This window comes from Bos indicus, chromosome 5 (assembly GCF_029378745.1).
Source record: "Bos indicus isolate NIAB-ARS_2022 breed Sahiwal x Tharparkar chromosome 5, NIAB-ARS_B.indTharparkar_mat_pri_1.0, whole genome shotgun sequence".
Lineage (NCBI taxonomy): Eukaryota > Metazoa > Chordata > Mammalia > Artiodactyla > Bovidae > Bos > Bos indicus.
The window spans coordinates 88,899,945-88,919,392 of NC_091764.1; the positions used below are offsets into that span (position 1 = coordinate 88,899,945).

General features: G+C 38.4%; 1 protein-coding gene across 1 annotated transcript in view; it reads right to left on the bottom strand.

Moving 5' to 3' along the window:
• The window catches only part of LOC109559603 (solute carrier organic anion transporter family member 1B3), a 72,250-nt gene that overhangs the window by 31,613 nt on the left and 21,189 nt on the right, over nt 1–19,448 (bottom strand). Inside the window, exon 3 of the mRNA XM_070789982.1 lies at nt 9,137–9,278. Coding sequence (XP_070646083.1) covers nt 9,137–9,278 — 142 coding nt within the window. The remainder of the gene's footprint in view (nt 1–9,136; nt 9,279–19,448) is intronic.

Below are 19,448 nucleotides of genomic sequence, written 5' to 3' on the forward strand. Positions count from 1 at the left end.
CATCCTCTGTCATCCCCTTCTCCTCCTGCCCCCTATCCCTCCCAGCATCAGGGTCTTTTCCAATGAGTCAACTCTTCACATGACATGGCCAAAGTACTGGAGTTTCAGCTTTAGCATCATTCCTTCCAAAGAAATCCCAGGGCTGATCTCCTTCAGAATGGACTGGTTGGATCTCCTTGCAGTCCAAGGGACTCTCAAGAGTCTTCTCCAACACCACAGTTCAAAAGCATCAATTCTTCGGCGCTCAGCCTTCTTCACAGTCCAACTCTCACATCCATACATGACCACAGGAAAAACCATAGCCTTGACTAGACGGACCTTTGTTGGCAAAGTAATGTCTCTGCTTTTGAATATGCTATTTAGGTTGGTCATAACTTTCCTTCCAAGGAGTAAGTGTCTTTTAATTTCATGGCTGCAGTCACCATCTGCAGTGATTTTGGAGCCCCCAAAAATAAAGTCTGACACTGTTTCCACTGTTTCCCCATCTATTTCCCATGAAGTGATGGGACCGGATGCTGTGATCTTCATTTTCTGAATGTTGAGTTTTAAGCCAACTTTTTCACTCTCCTCTTTCACTTTCATCAAGCTTTCCTCAAAGATCTGGTAATCTAATTAGGATAAAACTCACTTACCTTAGGCTGCTCACTATACAGTTGTATGGTATTAATAATAAATAGACTTGACTTTAGATAAGAGTGAAAGGACTCGAATTACTTGGTGATATCAGTGAAGCAAAATTTTATGAAGAATTTGGAGTTGAGTCGGTTGTATTGGAATGGAGAAAAATGGACAAACTTACTTGAGGAAAGATATTTACTCAATGCATTTTTCATTCACTTTTAGCATTCTTTAAATTCTTATTAAGTACCTTCCATGGTCCTAGAAGCCAGAAGTATAAGAAAAGAATAAACACTGTATGGTATCTGCTCTAAAAGAACGTACATACCGCTGACAAGAGTAGATAAATAAACAGAGGGTTCAATCCCTGGTTGAGGAATTGGGATCCCACATAGATCATGGCATGGCCAAAGGTAAAAAGCATACTTGTAAAAAATGTATGTAATCTATACAACAGACATAAATTTTGAGTCCTTTCAAATCATTAAAAAGTGGGGAAAAAAGGAAAATGGGCAGAGGCGTTAAGCAACCAGTTCATAAAATAAGAGAAATAATTCAATTTCTCAATAATTCAATTGCTCAATAATTATATAAAATCTCACGAGTATTGGAGAAATCCAAATCAAAATGAATACAACAAAGCAATATACTCAATGTTCTTAAAAAAAAAAAATTAACCCCCAGTTCTATACCCTGTTAAACAGTCTGCCCATTTTCCTCTTCCCCCACTTTTTAATGGTTTGAAGAGACTCAAAATTTATGTCTGACTTATAGATTACATATTTTTTTTACAAGTATGCTCTTTTTCTTTGGCCATGCCATGCTCTGTCAGGGGACGTTCAACTTTAAGGGATCCAATATATTGTTTTCTTCCTTTGTGAGCTGTTTCTCAAGGACTCTCTGTTCCTTATCAGTTCCTGGATAACAGGAACGAGCAGAGCTGCACGCAGGTCTCAGGCCTGAGATCATGGGAAAGAGCACCTGCTTGCATTTCCTTCAGTGACTCCCTCAATGACCTTTTAGGACTATCCATTTTGTTGCAACTGGTGGAATTTCATTCTTTTTAATGGCTGAGTAATCATTTTATTGAAGATATATAAGCATGCGTTTCTGCAAATAAAGTACCCTTGTTTCACTCGAGACTTGGGTCCCCTGCGTAACTTCTTCTCGTCGACTCCAGTCCCCAGGTCCTGGTCCACAAAGACCGTGACAATTGGCGCCTGAACAGGGACCTGGTGAATGCCCTTGCCAAGTGGACGGAATGACTGTTAGGACCTATGGAGGTTGGTAATTGAGGGGCTATGGGACAAACGGCTGGAAAGCCCCACCACTTTTCTACTTTACTTCATCATTTATTTAAGGTTCAAGGACTTTTGGTTTCACGTCAACAGATAGAGGCTTGTCTCCAAACAGTGGTTGTATATAGTCCTTGCTTCCTTGATGAAGACAGTTTCGATTTAAAAATTTGGAACTGGGTTAAAAAAAAAAATGTTGAACGAGCCACAAGACTGGGAGAAAATATTCCAATAGATTTCTAGCCCTTGTGGGCCCTCATTAAAAGCCATGATCTTGCCATTTCAAGACAATTCTAGCCCCCCTGATATTCGTCAACAAGCAGAATGCTCATTATATGAATATAAATTAGATGATGAGACTTTACAAAAGGCCCAATTAGAACAACATAAAATGTTTCAGAACCTTCCCACCATCCCTGCTCTGGTTGTCCCAAACACTCCTCCTCTTGTAACGGGCATGAAACAAAAGGTCCCCTCAATTCGAGGACAAGATGAATCTGATGATGATTCTTCTGATGCTCTCTTGACCCTAAAATCAACAATACTTTTTTTGATGACAATGATAGGCCCCTAACACAACACTCATATTTATGAAAACAGATGATCCACTCATTCTCCTTCATGAAAAAGACTTTCTGATTTACTGGCTTTGCAATCTTGAGTCTATGAGGCTGATGATCTTTTTGCCTTTCCTGTGTTAAAAAATGTTAATGCTCAAAGACAACTAATACCTCAATACGAAGACATTGATTTTTCTCACATGCAACAAATGAAAAAGGCTGTAACTATATACGGTCCTCATTCGCTTTTTACTAAAAACCTTCTAAATGCTATGACATCTTCTATTATTGACAAATTTTGATAAAAGCTTTTCTTAAACCAAAAAAATATCTTCAATAGATAATGTGGTTTCATGATGTTGTCTGAGATGGTGCCAATTCTAATGCTCGAGCTGGCACTCCCTCAAACCAAATTACTTTAAAAATGTTAACCAGTATGGGACAATTTGATTCGGTGGAAGCTCAGATACTATGCCCTCCTTTGTTACATGAACAATTGAAAGAAGTTGCCCTTAAAGCTTGAGATCAAATTACTCCTCAAAGAGAACCTAAAGATAGCTACACAAAGATATTACAAGGGCCTAATGAAGCCTATGCTGATTTTTTAGCTGGACTGAGAGTTGCTATCTCCCATAGTGTTGTCGAAGAGGAAGCCAAAGTGCAAATAGAAAAGCTGCTTACATATGAAAATGTGAATCAGAAATGTCAGAGAGCCATCACTCCAATTCATGAGACCAGAAATGTTATTGATTATTTAAAGGCTTATTCCAACTTAGGATCAAAAACTCAAAAAATGCAAATGTTAGCTTAAACAATGACTGCTACCTTTAAAAAGAAAAATGAAAGATGTTTTGCTTGTGGGGATAAGAACCATTAAAAAAAGGATTGCCCTAAAACATACACACACACAAAATTAAAACTATTAAAAAACCTCCAGGAGTCTGCCCTCATTGTCGTAAGGAGGTACATTGGGCTAAAAAATGTTGATCTAAATACGATATTGAGAAAAACCCTATTTCAAAAAACTCAAAGATGGGGACTCCCTGGGTCCCCATCAACAAAAACCAGGGATAAACTCCATCTTTTCCCTCAAATCCCCAACATCTGACAGTGCTACCATCAATATACCAGCCCTAAACGATTTTCTTCTTTTTCCTCAAGCAGTCCCTTCAGGATACCCACCGGACTTTATGGACCCCTACCCCCACAAACCTTCAGCCTTATATGGGGCCAATCTAGTCTGACTTCTAAAGAAATTACTGTTCACCCTGAAATAATTGATTCAGATTATAAGGAAAAAATTCAAATTATGATGTCATCTCAGATACTGTGACAATTCAAAAAGGGGGACAAAATTGCCCAATTACTTCTTTTACCTTACATTTCTATTAACTCCTCTAATGATATATGGACAGATGGATTTGGTAATACAGATCAAAAGCAATCCTTATGGACATCAATAGTATCTAAATACGCATGACCAAATATAAATATCAAAATTAATGACAAAAGATTTTCTGGTCTTCTTGATACTGGGTCTGATATTACCAGTATTTCCAAATATTTATGGCCCAAATCTTGGCCTATATAGAGAATTTCTTTCCAAATTGCAGGAGTTTCTCAAACCAAAATACAAGAGGTTTATCAAAGTGTCCAAATATATCCATGTGAGGGACCAGAAGGCCAGCCTAAACATTACAACCTTATGTGATAGATGCACCCCTTAATTTAATAGAAAAAGATTTACTTATACAATGACAAACTCAAATATATATTTCACATTTTCCCTAGGGGCCACTGCTAATTTAACAAACAATACAATTATTAAAATAACTTAGAAAAATGACGAGCCTATTTAGACAGAGCAATGGCCCCTTACAAAAGAGAAATTAGAGGCTACTAAGAAACTTATAAATACACAATTGAAGTAAAAACATATTGAGAAATCTTGTTCCCCTTGGAATTCTCCCACCATGTGTCAATATTATGTAACCAAAGCCCTTAAACCTATGAGAAAACAATTTCCTAACTTTCTTGTTATTCATTATATAGATGATATATTGTTTTCAGCTCCATCTGTTTTAGAAACTCAACAGATGTTTGACATAACTCAACAATGCTTAAAAGCTTCTGAATTAATCATTGCCCCTAAAAAGATTCAAACATCTGCACCTTACTATTACTTAAGATTTGTTGTTAATAGATAATGTATTGCTACTGCTAAGTCATTTCAGTCATGTCCGACTCTGTGTGACCCCATAGACGGCAGCCCACCAGGCTCCCCCGTCCCTGGGATTCTCCAGGCAAGAACACTGGAGTGGGTTGCCATTTCCTTCTCCAATGCATGAAAGTGAAAAGTCAAAGTGAAGTCGCTCAGTCGTGTCCGACTCTTAGCGACCCCATGGACTACAGCCTACCAGGCTCCTCCATCCATGGGATTTTCCAGGCAAGAGTACTGGAGTGGGGTGCCATTGCCTGCTCCGAGATAATGTATTACTCCCCAACTAACACAGATTCATGTTAATAAATTATCAATCTTGAATGATTTTCAAAAACTTTTAGGTGATATAAATTGAATTAGACCCTCTTTAGACATTGCAAATTATCAACCGACTAATTTATTTAACACTTTAAAAAGAGATCCCAATTTAAATAGCCCTCATTCACTTTCACAAGAGATACAAGAAGAACTCTATTTATATAAAATAAATTGCAAAAGCAATTTCTTAACTCATATTAGACTTGATTTACCTCTAGAGTTATTTATACTCCCCTCTCTCCATTCTCCCACAGGACTTCTTACCCAATAAAAATACCCAATAGAATGGATTTATACCCTTTTTAGGGGGACAAGGTCACTTACACCCTATCTTGATTTGAACACTCTAATCATTATCAGTGAAAAAAATAGAGCTAGGACTCTAATTGGCTCAGATCCTCATAAAATTGTAGTACCTATTAATAAATCTCAAACAGAGAACACATTACAAACTTCTACCAATTTACAAATAGCCTTTCTGAAATATTTTGGAAAATTTTCATTTCATTATCCGTCTAACAAACTTTAAAATTTCTTCAGAAATACTGAATTTATTATCTCTCACATTATCACATCACAACCTATATCTCAAACTGATGTTTTCTATATAAATGGGACTAAAAACACCAAAGCCTCATTCTGGTCTCTCAAAAATATAAAGTCTTTTATACTAAATTTCACTCTGCTCAACAAAATGAATTATATGTTCTCATTCATGTTAGTCACCTACATTCTTATCCTATTAATATAGTTTCTGACTCCTTATATTCAGTTTTTGTATTAAAAAATATAAAAACTTCTACCATAAATTCTAATCAATTATCCAACAACTTTTTCTTAATCTCCAATCTATTGTTAAAAACCATACTTCCCCCATTTATATTACCCATATTTGAACACATTCTTGTCTTCCTGGCCCTATGGCTCATGACAATAAATAAGCTAAGCTTGTGTCTTTTGCTACTTCTGAAGAGCAACATGCTCTATTACACAATAATGCTGGCTCATTACATAAAATTTGGACAATTCCATACCGATATGCTAAAAAAATCATTAATAATTGCTCTACTTGTAGGCCCCTACATCTTTGACCCATTACACAAGATATCAGTCCTTGAGGATTACAACCCAATAAACTATGACAAATGGATGTAACTCATTGCCCTGAACTTTCTCCCTCTTCCTTCTTATATGTCTCACTCGATACAAATTCTTCTTTTACATGGGCCACACCTCTCCGAGGTGAAACTACACGACATGTTATAACTCACCTGTTAGCTTGCTTTACAGTAATGAGAACACCTAGTTCTATAAAAACAGACAATGGCCCTGCCTATATTTTTAGACAATTCAAACAATGTTTACATTCATTCTCTATTCAACATATTACAGACATTTCCTTATAATTCACAAACACAGGACATAATTGAATGAGCACATCATACACTGAAACTACAGATAAAAAAATTTAAAAAGGGGGAATACACAGGAACACTTCTATCTTCCTTATCCAGAGCAGACTTTACTAGATTCCAATGCAATATATTGTTTAATCCTATAACTATTGTTAGTACAGCTTTATTTGTTTTTAAATTTTAAACTTACTGCAAGGAGATATTTTGACAAAAGCAGAAAAACATTTCGAGGCATTGAAGGATACCTCCCTTCCTCTGCTCATTTGGTATCAAGACAGGTTGACTAAGCAATGAAAATCTGGAAAATTAATATCACAGGGGAAAGGGTATGCTTGTATTTCTCCAGATGGATCCAACGAAATCAGTTGGCTCCCTCTTCGGAAGATCTGCACAGGGGAGCCACCGGCGTTCAAGATAGAGAAGAAATGGCAAAATCCCCAGGAGGAGGAGATTTCAGTACAAGCCATGGTGGCTTTAAAAATTTTCCAAGAAACGCTGCACTCAACGTCATCAACCTTATGATCTCCCTACTTGGGGACAGATAAAAACCCTTTCTAATCAAGCTGAAAATCTGGTTTCTCAGCAGGGAATGCCTTGGAATCCTGAAAATATTTTTGTTGCTATGCTTGCTTTGCTTGCTTTTGCTTCCCCTGCTCAGGCTGACTTGATTAATCACACTTATTGGGCTTATATACCTAACCCCCCTTTATTACAGGTTGTAAAATGGGCAGATATAGGATCGATCATATCCACTAATGACTCAGTACATATGCCTCCTCCTTGGAGCTTGGAGGGGCCCTCTCATCCTGAGGAAGAAGGAAGACTAATTAACATTTCTCTAGGCTATGAAATCCTTCCTTATGCACGGGCCCAGTAAAATTATGTATTAATGTTAATCGACAAACGTGGCTTTTCCTCCTGCCTCCAAAAAAGAACTTCCGCACATTGCTTGGACTGTTTACTGCCCTGTCCTTTTATGAGAACCATGTCAATACTATCAAAACTCTAGGAAAAGGACAAAAATAGGAATGTAAGGGCTTTACTTCTAAGGACTTTAAATATACTCCTGTTTATTGGGATAGATGTCAAGCTAAATCAGGGAAATTAATGTTTATGGCCAATTACACCATTGATGAAAGTGAAAGTGGAGAGTGAAAAAGTTGGCTTAAAGCTCAACATTCAGAAAACGAAGAGCACGGCATCCGGTCCCATCACTTCATGGGAAATAGATGGGGAAACAGTGGAAACAGTGTCAGACTTTATTTTTTGGGGTTCCAAAATCACTGCAGATGGTGACTGCAGCCATGAAATTAAAAGATGCTTACTCCTTGGAAGGAAAGTTATGACCAACCTAGATAGCATATTGAAAAGCAGAGACATTACTTTGCCAACAAAGGTTCGTCTAGTCAAGGCTATGGTTCTTCCTGTGGTCATGTATGGATGTGAGAGTTGGACTGTGAAGAAGGCTGAGCGCTGAAGAATTGATGCTTTTGAACTGTGGTGTTGGAGAAGACTCTTGAGAGTCCCTTGGACTGCAAGGAGATCCAACCAGTCCATTCTGAAGGAGATCAGCCCTGGGTGTTCTTTGGAAGGAATGATGCTAAAGCTGAAACTCCAGTACTTTGGCCACCTCATGTGAAGAGTTGACTCATTGGAAAAGACTCTGATGCTGGGAGGGATAGGGGGCAGGAGGAGAAGGGGATGACAGAGGATGAGATGGCTGGATGGCATCACTGACTCGATGGACGTGAGTCTGAGTGAACTCCAGGAGTTGGCGATGGACAGGGAGGCCTGGTGTGCTGTGATTCATGGGGTCGCAAAGAGTCGGACACAACTAAGGGACTGAACTGAACTGAACTGAAAGGTGAATGAAAAATGCATTGAGTAAATATCTTTCCTCAAGTATTTTTGTCCTACAGCTATTTCCTAAGGCTGTAGGAAAAACAGCCAAAGATGTCAACATTCACAGATAGTACGTTGTGTCCTAGGAACGCATTTAAACTTTGAAAGTGCAGGGCAACGTGTATTTGTGAACCTGGAATTGGGGTATGATGGCTCAGATAGTGAAGAATCTGCCTGCAATGCAAGACACCTGGGTTTGATCCCTGGGTTGCAAAGATCCCCCTAGAGAAGGCAATGACTACCCACTCCAGTAATCTTGGAGAATTCCAGGGACAGAGGCGCCTAGTGGGCTACAGTCCATGGAGTCACAAAGAGTCAGACACAACTAACACTTTTGCTTTTTTCAAACAGTAGAACCTAACAAACATTGCTTCAAAACTGTTCCTCCCTCCCTAAAATATCAGAATCATAGTCTTTTCTCCAACCTTTTTTTGCACTACTGCATCTTGAGAAAAGGAATGTTAAAACCCTGCAAAATATTAGTTCACAGACAGCGAGCTTGTATAAATCAGAGCTGTTTAACCTCTATACTTTTGACATTTTGGGCTAGGTAATTCTTTGTTTTGGAGCTGCCTTGGGCATTGTGGGATGTTTTGAGGCATCTCTGGCCTCCGCCACTAGATGCCAGTACCATTCCCTAATCCTCGGTGATGACAACCAAATTGTCTCCAGATACTACCAAATTGCCACAGCAGGGGTGTGGGGATCCTTACCTCTGGTTAAGGATCAGTGGTGGAGAGCATATACGAACAGTTTTCACCTCTGCAACTCTGATTACTAAATAATAAAAATGCATGTAAAACTTACCAATTTCAAAGCTTCCGTCAATTAAGCCAACAGTAGAAGATGATATGTCAAATCTCCTTTCTATTTGAGTGATGGAACTTTTCATAATGACTGCACCCAGTGCCTTAGAAATAAAGCTGAGTGACAGGGCTGCCAAAAACATCTAAGGAAAAACAGGAAAGGGAAAAATGATTAATCATAAGATCCCATAGTGCTTATATATATATATATACACACACACACAAAGAATTTGAAAAGCTTTCTTCTTTACTTAGTATTGAATGTGTGTGCATGTGTGTATTAAAAGAATACTCACTTTCTCCTACTTCAATTGGTACTTCTTAGTCCTTTTAACATTAACATAACTATATCCATAAAGCATCATTTTCTAACTTGATTACAGCATCAGATTATTAGACTAGGACAAAGTTGAATTTTTCTTTAAGTTAATGTCATTAGTTGATTTCTCAGTTCAGTTCAGTTGCTCAGTCGTGTCCGACTCTTTGCGACCCATGAACTGCAGCATGCCAGGCCCCCCTGTCCATCACCAGAGTCTACCCAAACCCATGTCCATTGAGTCGGTGAAGCCATCCAACCATCTCATCCTCTGTCATCCCCTTCTCCTCCTGCCCTCAATCTTTCCCAGTATCAGGATCTTTTCAAGTGAGTCAGCTCTTCGTATCAGGTGGCCAAAGTATTAGAGTTTCATATTAAACATTAGTCCTTCCAATGAATATTCAGGACTGATTTCCTTTAGGATAGATTGTTTGGATCACCTTGCAGTCCAAAGGACTCTCAAGAGTCTTCTCCAACACCACAGTTCAAAAGCATCAGTTCTTTGGTGCTCAGCTTTCTTTATAGTCCAACTCTCACATCCACACATGACTACTGGAAAAACCATAGCCTTGAGTAGACGGACCTTTGTTGACAAAGTAATGTCTCTGCTTTTAAACATGCTGTCTAGGTTGGTCATAACTTTCCTTCCAAGGAGTAAGAATCTTTTAATTTCATGGCTGCAGTCACCATCTGCAGTGATTTTGGAGCCCCCAAAAATAAAGTCAGCCACTATTTCTCCATCTATTTGCCTTGAAGTGATGGGACTGGATGCCATGATCTTAGTTTTCTGAATGTTCAACTTTAAGCCAACTTTTTCACTCTCCTCTTCCATTTTCATCAAGAGGTTCTTTAGTTTTTACTCACTTTCTGCCATAATGGTGGTGTCATCTGCATATCTGAGGTTATTGATATTTCTCCTGGCAATCCTGATTCCAGCTTGTGCTTCTTCCAGCCCAGCATTTCTCATGATGTACTCTGCATAGAAGTTAAATAAGCAGGGTGACAATATACAGCCTTGTATTCCTTTTCCTATTTGGAACCAGTCTGTTGTTCCATGTCTAGTTCTAACTGTTGCTTCCTGACCTGCATACAGGTTTCTCAAGAGGCAGGTCAGGTGGTCTGGTATTCCCATCTCTTTCAGAATTTTCCACAGTTTATTGTGATCCTCACAGTCAAAGGCTTTGGCATAGTCAATAAAGCAGAAATAGATGTTTTTCTGAAACTCTCTTGCTTTTTAGATGATCCAGTGGGTGTTGGCAATTTGATCTCTGGTTCCTCTGCCTTTTCTAAAACCAGCTTGAACATCTGGAAGTTCACAGTTCAAGTATTGCTGAAGCCTGGCTTGGAGAATTTTGAGCATTACTTTGCTAGCTTGTGAGATGAGTGCATTTGTGTGGTAGTTTGAGCATTCTTTGGCATTGCCTTTCTTTGGGACTGGAATGAAAACTGACCTTTTCCAGTTCTGTGGCCACTGCTGAGTTTTCCAAATTTGCTGGCATATTGACTGTAGCATTTTCACAGCATCATTTTTTAGGATTTGAAATAGCTCAACTGAAATTTCATCACCTCTACTAACTTTGTTCGTAGTAATGCTTCTTAAGGCCCACTTGACTTCACATTCCAGGATGTCTGGCTCTAGGTGAGTGTGAGAGATCATACCATTATGATTATCTGGGTCATGAAGATCTTTTTTGTACAGTACTTCTGTGTATTCTTGCCACTCTTCTTAATATCTTCTGCTTCTGTTAGGTCCCTACGATTTCCGTCTTTTATTGAGCCCATGTTTTCAGGAAATGTTCCCTTGGTATCTCTAATTTTCTTGCAGAGATCTCTAGTCTTTCCCATTCTGTTGTTTTCCTCTATTTCTTTGCATTGATCGCTGAAAAAGGCTTTCTTATCTCTCCTTGCTATTCTTTGGAACTCTGCATTCAAATGGGTATATCTTTCCTTTTCTCCTTTGCTTTTTGCTTCTCTTCTTTTCACAGCTATTTGTAAGGCCTAAGAAGCTAGATAATGGTATGAGATGGCCATGATTACAAACTGTTCTTTAGCCCCAAGTAAATAGCAAAGGTCAACAGTCAGGGGAGTAACTAGACATTTTCAAAAGTCATTTCTAGGAAGCCAGCTGAAAATATTTTTCATTTATAAAACCTCACTAATATTGGAGCAAACCAAATTAACATGAAGACAACAAAGCAATATAGTCACTGTTTTTAGAAAAAAAGACTTTTAACCCCACTGGTTATCGATGTTTTATTCTCAATTTGATTTAAAAAAAATTATGGATTCATCTTTCTTACGGTCCTCATTTACATCCATTAGCAAATTCCTCTTACATCTAGTATCAAAATATCATCCTGTTATGAACTGCATGTTAGTATCTCTACAAAATCCATATGTTGAGACTCTAATCCCCAGAGTGATGATATTTCAAGATGGGGTGTTGGGGTGATACAAGTTTTCCCCACTAGTCAAAAGCAGAGCATTCCTCTGAAATTTTAATAAGCCAAAATGGAAAGAATCTATTTCCTTAGGATACATCTTGCTAACAAATGCACAAAACAAATCTAGATAAAGCACAGATGCTTGCAAACACAGTTCAAACACATGGCAGCTTCACGGTGAAATGCAAAGTGTAGTTTTCAGGGAAGGATATTAGAGATGCTGCTGCCATTATTCAAGGTGACCAAGGCTAAATGCTATTTTTGCTTTTCACCATTTCTTGTGAAAGCAAAAGTACTTTTTGAATTTCTTTCAGTTAGCAAAAACAGGTACTAATGAAGGTCTTTCATAAACATAAATGATGTAAAGTGAAGTTTTGAAAAGTGGTATACCTATAATTGGGCCATGAGAGTGGAGTCCTTGCGATAGGATATGTCTCTCTCTCTGCCATGTGAGGACACAGCAAGAAGATAGTCATCTGAAAACACGGAAGATGGTTTCCGACAGAACCCAACCATGCTGGTACACTCCTCACAGATGTCTAGCCTCTAGAACTGTGAGAAATAAAATTTCTGCTTTTTAAAACATCTAGTCTATGGTATTCTCTTATAGCAGCCCAAGCTGATAAGACAGCTCCTTCTCATTGCCTCCTACTCTGCAAAGTGGTGGGCAACATCATGTCTAGAATGGAGCGCTGCATTAGCCTCCTAGAAGACCTTTCTGCTTCTTTTTTTTCCCATTTCATTTATTTTTTAATTGGAGTATGTTAGTTGCTCAATTGTGTCTAACTCTTTGTGACTCCATGGACTGTAGCACACCAGGTTCTTCTGTCTATTACCTTCTCCAGTGGATCTTCGTGACCCAGAAATTGAACCTGGGTCCCCTGTGTTGCAGACAGATTCCTTATAGTCAGAGCCACTAGACTATAATTTCTTTATAAAGTTGCATTGGTTTCTGCTATACAATGATGTTAATCAGCTATATATATATATACTTTATATATATATATATAAAATATATATAAAACCTCCTTCTTGAGTATCCCTTCCCTCTTCCATTGCACGCTTTTAGGTCATCACAGAGCACAGTGCTGAGCTCCCTGTGCTATATACAGCAGCTTCCCACTAGCTATTTGTTTTACACATGGTAGTGTATATATGTCAGTGCTACTCTCTTAATTCATCTCACCCTCTTCCTCCCCTGCTGTGTCCGCAAGTCCGATCTCTATGCCTACGTTTCCATTCCTGCCCTGCATATAGCTTCATCAGTACCATTTTTCTAGATTCCATGTATATGCATTAATATACAATATTTGTTTTTCTGACTTACTTCACTTAGTGTAACAGGCTCTAGGTTCATCCACATCACTACATGACCCAATTTCACTCATTTTTATGGTTGAGTAATATTCCAGTGTATATAGGTACCTCATCTTTATCCGTGTAGACCTTTCTGCTTCTGCTCTTGTTTGCCTACTATTTCTTCTCAACACATTAGGTAGGAAGATTATTTCAAAATGAAAAGTTGATCAGGCCAGCATTCTCTGTTTTTCCATCTTGCTCATAGTAATATCTCATCTTCGCAACGTCCTCCAAGGTTTGAAATAATCTCTCCTCTCCCCTGCTCTCTTTTACTTTCAGATCTCATCTTCTGTAACTTCAGCCATTGCTCTACAGAAACCCTAGCCTTTTTGGTGTTCTTGGTGTCTGTACCTCAAGCCTTCCATGTTTATTATATTGTCTCAGGTTCTTTGTTTTTGCTTTTCTTTCTGCAGGGAAAGCTTTCATGTTGAATCATAGAATGATCATATGATACAGCAATCTCACTTCTGGGTATACAGCCAAAAGATTTAAAAGAAGAATCTTGAAGAGGTATTTGTGCATCCATGTTTATCACAGCATTATTCAAAATATCCAGGAATTAGAAAGAATGCAAATATGCATCAACAGATAAAGGAATGAGGAAAATGTGGCATATACATGTAATGGAATATTATGCAGCCTTCAGCTCAGTTCAGTTCAGTTGCTCAGTCATGTCCAACAACTCTTTGTGACCCCATGGACTGCAGCACACCAGGCCTCCCTGTCCATCACTAACTCCCAGAGTTAACTCAGACTCATGTCCATCGAGTCAGTAACGCCATCCAACCATCTCATCCTCTGTCATCCCCTTCTCCTCCTGCCCTCAATCTTTCCCAACATTAGGGTCTTTTCCAATGAGTCAGCTCTTCACATTAGGTGGCCAAAGTATTGGAGTTTCAGCTTCAGCATCAGTTCTTCCAATGAACACCCAGGACTGATCTCCTTTATGATGGACTGGTTGGATCTCTTTGCAGTTCAAGGGACTCTCAAGAGTCTTCTCCAACACCATAGTTCAAAAACATCAATTCTTCATTGCTCAGCTTTCTTTATAGTCCAACTATCATATCCATACATGACTACTGGAAAAACCATAGTCTTGACGAGATGGACATTTGTTGGCAAAGTAATGTCTCTGCTTTTGAATATGCTATCTAGGTTGGTCATAACTTTCCTCCAAGGAGTAAGCATCTTTTAATTTCATGGCTGCAATCACCATCTGCAGTGATTTTGGAGCCCCAAAAGTAAAGTCTGATACTGTTTCCACTGTTTCCACATCTATTTGCCTTGAAGTGATGGGACCAGATGCCATGATCTTAGTTTTCTGAATGTTGAACTCGAAGCCAACTTTTTCACTCTCTTCTTTCACTTTCATCAAGAGGTTCTTTAGTTTTTCTTCACTTTCTGCCATTAAGGGTGGTATCATCTGCATATCTGAGGTTACTGATATTTCTCCCAGCACTCTTGATTCCAGCTTGTGCTTCCCCCAGCCCAACGTTTCTCATGATGTACTCTGCATATAAGTTAAATAAGCAGGGTGACAATATACAGCCTTGATGTACTCCTTTTCCTATTTGGAACCAGTCTGTTGTTCCATGCCCAGTTCTAACTGTTGCTTCCTGACCTGCATATAGGTTTCTCAAGAGGCAGATCAGGTGGTCTGGTATTCCCATCTCTTTCAGAGTTTTCCACAGTTTATTGTGATCCACACAGTCAAAGGCTTTGGCATAGTCAATAAAGCAGAAATAGATATTTTTCTGAAACTCTCTTGCTTTTTCCATGATTCAGCAGATGTTGGCAATTTGATCCCTGGTTCCTCTGCCTTTTCTAAAACCAGCTTGAACATTTGGAAGTTCACGGTTCACGTATTGCTGAAGACTGGCTTGGAGAATTTTGAGCATTACTTTGCTAGCATGTGGGATGAGTGCATTTGTGTGGTAGTTTGAGCATTCTTTGGCATTGCCTTTCTTTAGGATTGGAATGAAAACTGACCTTTTCCAGTCCTGTGGCCACCACTGAGGTTTTCCAAATTTGCTGGCATATTGAGTGCAACATTTTCACAGCATCATCTTTTAGGATTTGAAATAGCTCAACTGGAATTTCATCACCTCCACTAGCTTCGTTTGTAGTGATGCTTCCTAAGGCCCACTTGACTTCACATTCCAGGATTCTGGCTCTAGGTGAGTGATCACACCACTGTGATTATCTGGGTCATGAAGATCTTTTTTGTACAGTACTTCTGTGTATTCTTGCCACCTCTTCTTAATATCTTCTGCTTCTGTTAGGTCCCTACGATTTCTGTCTTTTATTGAGCCCATCTCTGCATGAAATATTCCTTTGGTATCTCTAATTTTCTTGGAGAGATCTCTAGTCTTTCTCATTGTATTATTTTCCTCTATTTCTTTGCATTAATCACTGAGGAAGGCTTTCTTATCTCTCTTTGCTATTCTTTGGAACTCCACATTCATATGGGTATATCTTTCCTTTTCTCATTTGCTTTTCACTTCTCTTCTTTTCACAGCTACAAGGAAGGAAATCCTATCCCATGCTACAACATGGCTGAGCCTCAAAGACATGCTAAGCAAAGTAAGCCAGTCATAAAAGGACAAATACTGTATGATTCCACTCGTGTGAAGTATTAAATTAGCCAAAATCATAAAAGCAGAAAGTAAAAATGTGGGTCCCCAAAACCAGGTGAAGACAACAGAGAATATTAGTGTTTAGTATTTCAGTGTTGCAAGATGAAAGAGTCTAGAGATTCGTGTAAACAACATGAAGATACTTAGCACCACTGAGCTGTTCCTTTAAAAATTGGTTAAGACAATAAATTTAACATCATATGTTTTTAAAATTATAAAAAATGTATTTTCCCATTTAAAAAATGTGGGTAGCTTTCTGCTGAGAGAAGTAACATGTCCTACTGGATATGTTCAAACTGTCACTGTGGCTGACAGATAGAGGCATGTTACTACATAGGTTCATTTTTTTTTTTCCCCTGTAACTTCTCTTCACTTTTGTCATCCCCTGATATATGAAATTTGATACAGATGTAGAACTTCCTGGTGAGCATTTCCTCCTCCATTCCTCTCCCCTACCCTTTACTAATTTTAGAGTTCTATTCTTTTTATAAATATATATAACTATAAGTAAATAAATCTTATAGATATGTATATATACATATACACACTTATGTGTGTGTGTGTGCCTGTGTGTGTGTGTGTGTGTGTGTGTGTGTACAGCCATGGGTGAATTTTTTAATTATTGAGTTTGTTGCCTCTTTTCAAGAGTGGTGAAGTAAATAAAATATCTGGTGATTCTTGCCTCCCTGCTTTCCTTTACATGTGGAAGCTCCCTTTCCTTGCTTTGAATATTCAGTCTTTGTGAAGCCTTTCTGGGATGGAGAGGCAGCAGTCTTTGGCAGCAGGGTGGCTCAGTGGTAAAGAATCAGTCTGTAAATGCAGGAGACACAGGTTTGATTTCTGGGTCAAAAAGATCTCCCAGAGAAAGAAATGGCAACCTGTTCCAGCATTGAATGGACAGAGAAGCCTGGCGGACTACAGTCCACAGGGTCGCAAAAGAGTCAGGCATGTTGTAGTGACTAAAACAACAAGTCAGTAGTTTATCTGCATGTGGGCCCTTCACTTCTCCATGGGTGTCACCAGCCACTAGAGACACTGTTCAGCTCCTATGCCCAGGCATCCACCCACACTCACCTTTCCTGCCCAGGATAGATGCCTCTGCAGCTTGCTGGGGTGGGAGGGTAATTTGACAATCAGGTGAAATGTTAAGCAGGAAAGAGGCATGTTTTCTCTGACTGAATGAGTGCAACACACTATACCGATGCCTGCTGCTTGTCTCTGGGACCTGTCTTGATCCCATGGTCACTGGCTTTGCCTTTGAAGCACCCTTGGAGCCACGTCCATGTTTTTTCAGCTTTCTTCTCCTGCACTTGTATTAGACTGTGATTTCTTTCTTTAGCCTAATTCTTTTTCCTTCTTAGTTTTTCAAAAACTCTTATAGTTTCTGATTTACACAATGTATCTCTTCTTGTTTTATAGCACATCCACAAGTTACTTTTAATATCTTTTACATTTTTATTAAAATTGGAGGGGGAGGACATGGCCTCAGCCTTATTATTTACAGTGTGCTGTACTGAACTGAAAGTCAAGTTCTACCTTTCTTTCTCTAATAAATAGAAAAAAAATGTTATCAGGCTTTTTATCAAACTCAGATGCCTGACACATTATGAGTATGTACTCCATAAATGGTTTTTGGTTGTTGAATAAATTGTTGTTCCCCAGTTATAAATATGGTATACAGTTTACAGGCAGTGAAACCTCTCATATTTTAGATTTTCAGCTTTTAGATGAAGATAATTACAATAAAATTATTATGAAGATTAATTAAAGTAATATACATAAAATTTTTTGGCATGTAATAAGCATTGATAAATGTCTGATTTTATTATCACTGTGAGCTATCATCACTCAGCTTTTGGCTGTAAATTCATTCAGTTAAAAATAGAACTCTGATCACTTAGCCAAACACATTTTTTGTCAGGCACTATTTGAGTTGCTGCAGAATCAGTAATGAGCACACTGACAAATGATTTATTGATTATTAAAGAAATACTGAGTCAAACTTTTATCTAAGTCCTGATTATCAAAGCTCTACTTGGTACAATCAAAGAGGAGTGGCTTTTAGAAAGTAAGAGGACATTATCTCATTAAAGCAGATACAAGTGTGACCAGAAGTAAAACTTGTCCTAAATAAGAGCAGCTTTCTAAAAGTTCTGAAAAAGGTTTTGCAATGTCCATATTTTCAATCTTAAAAGGAAGATTAGCTCAAAACAAGAGATTCAATAAAATCAAAATTCGCATGGTACAATTCTAAATTGGTTTTACAAAGAAGAAAAGAGTAACAGGTGCAAACACAAGGGCTACAATAGGATTCTTCATAAACTGGGATTTTAGGAGGATGTGGATTGAGTTTCTGTAGATAGATTTCTAAATGTGCTTTCTTTTATTCTAACTGTAACCTGAGCTGTGAGCATTTTAGCCATGTTCCTAATATGGGGCTGAAGTTCAGAGAAAGAATGGTATGGTGACTTTCTTATAACATAAATAATTAAATAATAAAAAAACTAATTTCTTCAATGAAAAATATTAAAAGACTGATGCCATGAGATAGAGAATTTAAGATTGAGAGATTTCAGAACAGAGATACAAATATTCACAATTATCAAATACATTTTAAAATATCACAGGCAGAAAGACACAACTAGTACTGAGATAAAAGGTAAAGTCGATATTTACCTGCAATAAAGAATGTTCAAACTACCACACAAGTGCACTCATCTCACACGCTAGTAAAGTAAGGCTCAAAATTCTCCAAGCCAGGCTTCAGCAATATGTGAACCATGAACTTCCACATGTTCAAGCTGATTTTAGAAAAGGCAGAAGAACCAGAGATTAAATGGCCAACATCCTCTGGATCATGGAAAAAGCAAGAGAGTTCCAGAAAAACATCTATTTCTGCTTTATTGACTATGCCAAAGCCTTTGACTGTGTGGATCACAATAAACTGTGGACAATTCTTCAAGAGATGGGAATACCAGACCACCTGACCTGCCTCTTGAGAAACCTGTATGCAGGTCAGGAAGCAACAGTTAGAACTGGACATGGAACAACAGACTGGTTCCAAATAGGAAAAGGAGTATATCAAGACTGTATATTGTCACCCTGCTTATTTAATTTATATGCAGAGTACATCATGAGAAATGCTGGGCTGGAAGAAGCACAAGCTGGAATCAGGATCGCCGGGAGAAATATCAATAATCTCAGATATGCAGATGATACCACCCTCATGGCAGAAAATGAAGAGGAACTAAAAAGCCTCTTGATGAAAGTGAAAGAGGAGAGTGAAAAAGTTGGCTTAAAGCTCAACATTCAGAAAACTAAGATCATGGCATCTGGTCCCATCACTTCAAGGCAAATTGATGCAGAAACAGTGGAAACAGTGTCAGACTTTTTGGGGGGAGGGCTCCAAAATCACTGCAGATGGTGATTGCAGCCATGAAATTAAAAGATGCTTATCTCTTGGAAGGAAAGTTATGACCAACCTAGATAGCATATTGAAAAGCAGAGACATTACTTTGCCAACAAAGGTCCATCTAGTCAAGGCTATGGTTTTTCCAG